Consider the following 8,146-nt stretch of genomic DNA (forward strand, 5'->3'; position numbering starts at 1 on the left):
CCCCGCGCCCGCGCCGCGCTCCGCCTCTGGCTGGGCTGCGTCTGCTTTGCGCTGGTGCAGGCGGGTAAGGGGGCCCGGGGCAGGGGGCTGCGGGAGGGCCGGGTGTCAGGGGCTGCGGGAGGGCTGGGCACACGGGCAGGCTCCTCTTTCGCCCCAGTTCTGGAGTCTGCAGTTCCCTTACCCACTCCCTGGGGACCCCCTATTTTGTCCCACTCACTGTTAGCTAATCCAAACCCCCACCTTCTTCACCCCAAAGCGGTCTGTGCCCTTCACTCTCCTAGTCCCTTCTCATCACGCTGTGGTCCTCAGGTCTCTAACTCCATCCTCCTGACCCTAGGCGCTGGTTCACTAGCTCCCTTCTCTGCCCCAGGGAGCAGCTGAGGATATCATCCACCCCCTCACCCCCACCTTAGGCCTTCCTTCCCGTCCCCCAAAGACCTCTCAAAGCTCTGCAGGCCAACTCTGCAGAACAGATCTGGAGCAGGCTAGGATCCCGGTGTGCGTGAGCATGTGAGGGGGATGGGTGGGTGCAGTCAGACTGACCTGCCCCATGGAGGCCCTGCCCTCCCAGCTATCTCCCCTGTAGCCGGCCTGTCTCTGACCCTCCTGGCGGCTGCCTCCTTCTACCCATTTCTCCATGGCTCAGAGCGCTCTCTCTCTGCTTCCTTCACTGTTTGTCTCTGACACTCCACCTGTCTCTTTGGTTCTTTGTCTGCCTCCACCTGTCTGTGTCCCTCTGTCTCTGTCTGGCTTTGTCTCCCCCAGATTCACTCACCCATGGAGAGGGTACTGCTCAGGCTCAGGCCTTCCCCTTGTCACATCTGCCCCTTGGGTGACTCCCCTGCCCCTCTCCCCATCCCTCTCCCTCTATCTCCCCTCTCTACCAATCCTTTGTCACATTCTTTTGTCCATCCAGAGGGGCCTTGCTCAGAGTGACCCCATCTTTCCCTGCCTCCTCCTGATCCGGCTCCACCTCTTGGGCTGCTTGGATCTGAGGAGGCCCTTCCCCCAGCTTCATTCTGCCCAGACTGGAGGTTCCTGTCACCCAATCCTGGGACTCACACCAAGCTGGCTCTTCTTGACCTCTGGGCCTCTCTCCCTCTCTCAAGGTCACTCGTTTGAGAGTGTCATTCTATTGAAGGAACAGTGGACACTGAGTCATTTTGACTACTTTTCATCTGCCTCATTTGTAGCTCCTACAACTCTTAATTCCCTAGGCCTCTCCTATACCTCTCCTCCCCTCTTCTTGCCCCTTCATTCAATCTTGCACTGGCCCAGGCCTATTAATGTTTACCTCAGATCCCTGATGGGTCCAGCTTGTGGCCAGCAGTGGTTTCCGCTGGGACATAGGGAACCCCGGGACTCAAGCTTGGCTCTTCAATTCACTAAGGAACTGAAGACCATCTCTCCAACCATGTGTGAACCCTTGGTTTCAACCTTCCCCACTACATAGCCTTTCCCAGGTTTCCTTCTGCCCACCCTGCTTCATGAGGCAGTGGGCCTGGGCCTTGTAACAGGGGTGCTCAGGCTCCGGTGCCTCCCTGCCCCCCAGAAAGTCCCTCGGCCCCAGTGAATGTCACTGTCAGGCACCTCAAGGCCAACTCGGCGGTGGTGAGCTGGGATGTCCTGGAGGACGAGGTTGTCATCGGATTTGCCATCTCTCAGCAGGTAACTCTCAAGAGTCCTTGTGAGGGAAGAACACATGAAGATAGACGTAGAAAGGAAAAAGGATGAGGAGCTAGAGAAGAGAAAGCTGCACGTATGGCTTAACACTGGGGCTCAGAAGGGAATCAGTGCGGGAGGGCTCAGGAGGTTTTGATCAGACCATAGGAATTAAGAACACAGCTTGGATAGACAGACGTGAGTTTAGGACCTGGCTCCATTCTCAGTAGATGTGTATGCCTTGGGCACCCTCCCAAACCTTCAGAGTTTCCTTATCTGACAAATGAAGATAATGAGATGGTTAGGATTTTGTAAGTAGAGGGTTTAGCATGGTAGAATGAGCCTGCCATCATCAGAGCAGGAGTTTGGTGACTAGGTACTGTAAACTCTGAGCCTGGCTATTGTCTTTGCAGAAGAAGGACGTGCGAATGCTGCGTTTCATCCAGGAAGTGAACACCACCACCCGCTCTTGTGCCCTCTGGGACTTGGAAGAGGACACTGAGTACATTGTGCACGTGCAAGCCATCTCCATCCAGGGCCAGAGCCCGGCTAGCGAGCCAGTGCTCTTCAAGACCCCGCGTGAGGCTGAGAAGATGGCCTCCAAGAACAAAGGCAGGTCCCAGCACTGTTTAGAAAGGGTGGGACGAAGGTGGTCAGGGCCACAGCAGTGGGTAGCTTGAGGAAAGTACTAGTCTCCACCTACCCGTTACCAGCCAAGGAGAGCAGTCCCTGAGAGAGGAGATTCACTCTGGTTCCCTAGCACCGTGGGTACAGAAACTCCTTTGATTGAGTCCTATCACAGCAACCCCGAGTAGCCAACATGTTCTTGGATTTCTGGACATTAGAAAGGTAGGCGCCTATAGAGATAAGCACTTGTTATCTTAAAAGTACTTGGATTTGATGCTAGAGGGGTAGGTGGGTGTTGGAAAGGACCGAAGAGGTAGTGTTTCTGTCCCCACAGATGAGGTGACCATGAAGGAGATGGGAAGGAATCAACAGCTGCGAACAGGAGAGGTGCTCATCATCGTGGTGGTCCTGTTCATGTGGGCGGGTGAGTCTGAGCTTCTAGACCCTTCTTGTTGTTAAATATCATGGAGTCGGTTCTGACTCATAGCGACCCTGTACAGGGTTTCCAAGGCTGTAAATCTTTATGGGAGCAGAAAGCCTCATCTTTCTCCGGTGGAATGGCTGGTAGTTTTGAACTGCCGATCTTGAGGTTAGCAGCCCAATTCATAACCACTACGCTACCAGAGCTCCTTTCTCTCTGGGAAATGGAGGGCTTCCAACCAGGTTCCTTCTCTTATAGAAACAAATAGCAAAGTGCTTGGAGACATAAGAAATGAGATCTGAAAGCTCTAAGTTCTGCCTGGGTCAGCTCTGAGGACCAGACCTGATACCTTCTCTCACCCACCCACCTTGCACACACAAAAAAAGGAGAACTTGTTCTTTTCCTCCTTCAGAAGTGATCCCAGTTCTAGGAGTAGATACATACTCTGGCTAAAGATGCTGGTTCTCCTTCCTGTCCTGGTTGCTGTGCCATCTAGGGACTTCAGGCCCGGGCAGTTCATTGCCTGATCTCAGACTTGGGACACCCTTCTAAACTCGCCAGATTGAATGCGGAAGACTGCATGCATTGTTCCCAAAACACACCATTAGAATGGCCCTGTGGCTTTGGTGCTCCCACTCTAACGTTGCCTACCCTTTTCTTTTGCACTTATGTAAGTTGGTTGGACTTGTATTCCCTTTTACCCGCTAGCCTCTGAAATCCCTGAGGATAAAGACCAAGTTTCATTCATCTTTATAGTCAACTCCAGCAGCATTTACTGAGCATCTGTTCCATTCCAGGCTGTAGGGCTACAAATCGTGACTCAGAAGAGGCCTGTACTTGCAGGAACTCAGTCTGGGGGAAGCCAGGCCCATATTTAACCAAATTTCAATTTGATGAATACTGTAATAATATCATGTATAGGAGCAGAGGAGAGGTCATGAATTCCAGGGCTAGGGGTAGAAATCAGGAAGAAAACAGAGAGCAGGTAACACAGGAATTAAGCTTGCAGGATGAATGAGAGCTCACCAGGCAACCAAAAGAGAAAGAATGTTCTGGGCATGGTGTGTTCAAGAAACAAATTAAGCTCAGTCTGGCTCAATGCAGCTGCAGCCTGAGAGAGGGTGAGAAGTGGAGGAATAATAATAGGTAGGTTGTAGACTGGGACCAGTTTGGGGATTTTAATAATTATTATTGTGGTTTGGGTGAAAGTTTAGAGAGTACATTAGTTCCCCACTAATAACGTGTACTCATTTTGCTTTGTGACATTTAGTTGCACTCCCTCATTGTAACAGCATGCTTCTGACTTCCTGACTGGGGTCCTCCTTCTTTCCATTTGTCCACCTTCCCTGCCTTCTGCACTCTGTGGGTAAATGCGGCCCTTTTGGTTTTGTGTGGTTGATTGTTCTCAGGAGCATCTTCCTCATGGGTGTTTACGCTCACTCCATAGCTGTTTCTGGTGTAGCTAAAAGGGGGTCTCTGGGAGTGGGTTCAGTTTCAGGTCTGAAGGGTCTCTAGGGGCCATAGTTGTGGAGGTTCTAACTGTTTCATACCAGTAAGTTTGGCCTTTTTTATGATTTTGAATTTTGTTCTATATTTTTCTCTCTCTTTGTCCAAGATCTTCTATTAGACTTATCAGAGTGGTTGGCAGTGATAGCCGGGCACCATCTAGTTCTTCTGGTCTCAGGCTAGTGGGGGCTGTGGTTTGTGGGGTCGTTAGTAGTGTGGACTCACTGTTTCTTTCAATCTTTGATTTTCTTCACTCTCCTTTGCTCTGCATGGGAAGAGACCCATAGTTGCATCTTAAATGGCCACTTGCAAGCTTTATGACTCCAGTGGCTACTCACCAATGTAGGATGTAGAGCATTGTCTTGATGGACTATGTTATGTCAGTTGACCTAGATGTCCCCTCAGACTATTGCCCCAAGCCCTTAAGCAGACTGGGATGGTTTAAGGGATTTGAAAACCAAGTTAAAGCTTTAGGAGCATGGTCACTGAGAGTCCAGGCTTTCTGGTAGAAGCATTTGGGGGAAAAATTTTTTTTCTTGGGCACATAGAAAAACAGGCATTTAAAAAAGACAGGAAAAACAAAGGGCTGTACAAGAGAGGAGGTTTGCTTATAGTGTACTATTAGAGTTGGCACCGACAGTTATTCATAACAATGTAAACATAGTAGATTCACCCACAATTGTGATAGAAATCTATTAGGGTAATGGGAAATGGAAGTAGGGGGAGTTGCTAGAAGGCTTTATTAGGAAGTCAACAGAGAATATTGAAAACAGATGAATCAAGGAGTATTTAGAGACATAAAGGTTAAAAAAATGGGAGAAACACATTACAGTTGGCGTTACTTGCCTTTATATGATCAGACTTTCACAATGTATCAGGTAGGTACATGACTTGATAAAAATCACAATCTAACAAGAGTGGTATAGGCCCTGGAGTTCCAGCACATTCCAGCTTCACCACTATGTGACTTTGAGTAAGATAGGTCCTCTCTCTGCACCCACGTCCTCGCTTGTAGCCTGGGGTGATAATAGGGACCGTCACAAGGCTGTTGTGGACTTGAGACAGAGACTATGTCAGCACATAGCACAGGGCCTAGCATATGCTCAATAAAAGTTATTGTTTCTATTTTCCTCTAAAGAAAAAAAGGAGCTGTCAGAGCTTTGCTATAATAAGGCGAGGAGGCCCCTGCTCAGATGTTGTGGGAGATCAGCAGTAGTGAAGCAGTGGCTGTAAGGGGAGTTAGCGTCCACAGCAGATGCTGGTGGGAATGGCACCAGTCAGGCAGGATTCAGCTCTCCCCTCCGACTGCTCCCCCTTGTGCCCACCCCCAGGTGTCATTGCCCTCTTCTGCCGCCAGTATGACATCATCAAGGACAATGAACCCAATAACAACAAGGAAAAAGCCAAGAGTGCATCAGAAACCAGCACACCAGAGCACCAGGGTGGGGGTCTTCTCCGCAGTAAGGTGAGGGCAGCAGGGGTGGGTGGTTGCAGAGGGGGTTGGATCAGGGCCTGGCATGGCTGCATCCAGACAGAGCCATGCTTGGCTTCTGTCTGTATGACACAGGGGCACTGCAACAAATTGATTTTGGATACTTTCCTTGTGTAGAGTCCCAGAGGTGGTTTTAAAAAAAGGAAGTGGGGGGCAGCAAGCGGAGAGAGTGGAACTCTTGATTGGTGTGGGAAAGCAGGAGGAAAGGACTTGGGCTCATTTCTGTTCCTGCTATGCTGTGTGACTTTGAGTAGGTACTGCACCTCTCTGTACTTTTCTCTCTTTTTCTACAAAACAGATATGAAAACCTTGTCAATACTTGCTCTGAGCAGCTCTGAAGAGGATGTGAGAGGATCTCCAAGTTCTGAGGATGATTATTCAACAAGCATCTGGTCCTCTCGCCACCTCCTCTTCCCCCCATCTCCTCATACCCTCTGGCTTACTGTCCTCTCTCAACTTCTCTCTCATTGGCGCATTTTCCCAAAGCCTCTTATTAGCCCCCATCTCCGTAAGCACCTCCACAATGTCAGCAGCTGAGGCTGTGATCAGAGGCAGATCTACAGGATGGAGAACCAGCAGAGGGATGGCTCTGCTGGGGGTCAGCTGGGGTGTCCGGGGGCCACAGCCCAGGACCTAGCCTTGGCCATTCTTCAGCTGCGCCAGGCCTGAGGCTGGGTTTGGAAAGGTAGAGACAAGCCATCCAGGTCAGGCTTACTCTTTCCTTCTACAAGGGGCAAGAGCTTGGCCATCAGGATGTAGCCTGGCTGTTTGCTTCTGTCCTCTACCTGTTTCCAGCCTTGCAAGAAGTCTATTCAATTAGCCCCGCCCGGCCACTTCTCTTTTTTGTTTTCCTCCCAGTTTCCAAACAAGCCCTTGGTGAACACCATCCAAGCGTGACTGCCTGCCTGCAGGAAGAAGGATTTCAGTGAGCTTCTCTGCTGACGCACAGGGACAGGGAGGACTGCGGCACCAGCATAGGGAGGAGGCACCGCTAGCTGCACAGTCCTCCCTCTTCCCCTGGCGTATTCTGAAGGCTGAACTATAAACCTAAATTCTGCAAAAAATAAACAAGCCACAAAACAAACAGACCTGACCCCATTCTAGAAAAGGCAAAGCTGCACCAGACACAGCCTTCTGCCTCCTCACAGCTCCTGGTCTGGCCTCCTCTTTGCCAAAATGCACAAAGTCCCTGGGAGATGTCAAGCACTTAGATTGACGACCCAAGTGAGGAACTCGAGGGAGGCAGTGTGGCTGCCTGCCTTGCAGGGTCAGCACTGCCATCAAGTCTTTCCTGTATCCAGCCATCCAAGACTTGGGGTGTGATGTACAAGTTTGCAAGTGGAAGATGTTCTCTCTTTTGGAAAGCTAAATTGGAGGCTCCCTTCTAGGAAGCAGAGGGGATCCCCTCAAAGACTGAGCTGGTTGCTTGTATCTTCTGTCTTCTTTGGCTGTTCCTTTGACTATAAGATCTTTAGGCTGGGGGTTCTTAAGAAGATAGAGAAGAGATACATGGGAGGGATTACTTAGGAAACGTCTTGAGAGTTTCAGCAGTGATGCCCTAGACAACTAAAAACTTATGTCCACATCCAGCATTCTGGATGCAGCGAAACCACTCACTCTGGAGTGGAAGCTGCTAGAAGGCAGGGCTGAGCCATCCACCACAGCCAGGCAGAGCAGCCCTGGTTCACTATGGGCCTCTAGGGTCTCCATATCTTGCCATCTCACCCAGGGTGCCGTTAAAGCTGCCCAGGGTCCTCATGTCCTTCCTTAGAGCCTGAGTTGTAAGAGACGACAGGTCTCTCTCTCCACTGCCCCTTTCTGGTTAAAAAAAAAAAAAAATGGTGCTTGAGAAGGGAAGGTAGGCTCTTCCCTAGGACTGATGAGTTATGGCTGCCACGTGCCTGCATCTTCCACTGGTAGACAGGGATGGGGGGGGGGGGATAGAGGACTGCGCCTAGCACAAGCCTGTCACACAGTAGGCGCTCAGGAAGTGCTTATTGAACTGAATGGTAACAGTAACGGCCCCCAAACCAGAGAGCTGAAAGCCATCACTCACTGATGACCGCCCCTTTCTTCCGGTCTCTTAAAGAGCTCTCATGGCTGGGTGGGCCACCAACCACTCTGCATTGCCAGAGTGTGGCAGCATAGGGAGGGAGAAGACAGTAAACGGTAGATGTCAGCAATATTAAGGGCTTCCTCATGGGAGGGCATGAGGCTCCACTTTCATTGTCTTGTGACTTTCATCCCTGCTGAATGGGGCTGTAAGGCCAAGGCTCCTAAGGGGAGAGGTTCTTACCCTGGATCCAGTTAGAGCAATAACCACTTTTTAAATGTAAAATAAAAAGACAAATGAAAAGGCAAATCCTTGTCTTCTGGTAAATGCCCAAATGTTGCCCTCTTTTTCTGGCAATTGGCAGCAAGTCAGGATGTGTGGAGGA

General features: G+C 50.4%; 1 protein-coding gene across 1 annotated transcript; it reads left to right on the forward strand.

The window, feature by feature from the left end:
* On the forward strand, nucleotides 1–6,605 carry FNDC5 (fibronectin type III domain containing 5; the record flags this gene model as incomplete). The annotated part of the gene is made up of 6 exons (XM_006862365.1): nucleotides 1–64; nucleotides 1,553–1,668; nucleotides 2,076–2,274; nucleotides 2,624–2,713; nucleotides 5,548–5,696; nucleotides 6,567–6,605. Coding segments are annotated over 6 exons (657 nt in total), but the record flags the coding sequence as incomplete, so codon positions are not given.
* Between the last annotated feature and the right edge of the window lie 1,541 nt (nucleotides 6,606–8,146).

The sequence above is a fragment of the Chrysochloris asiatica genome, unplaced genomic scaffold, assembly GCF_000296735.1.
Source record: "Chrysochloris asiatica unplaced genomic scaffold, ChrAsi1.0 scaffold00047, whole genome shotgun sequence".
Classification (NCBI taxonomy): Eukaryota; Metazoa; Chordata; class Mammalia; order Afrosoricida; family Chrysochloridae; genus Chrysochloris; species Chrysochloris asiatica.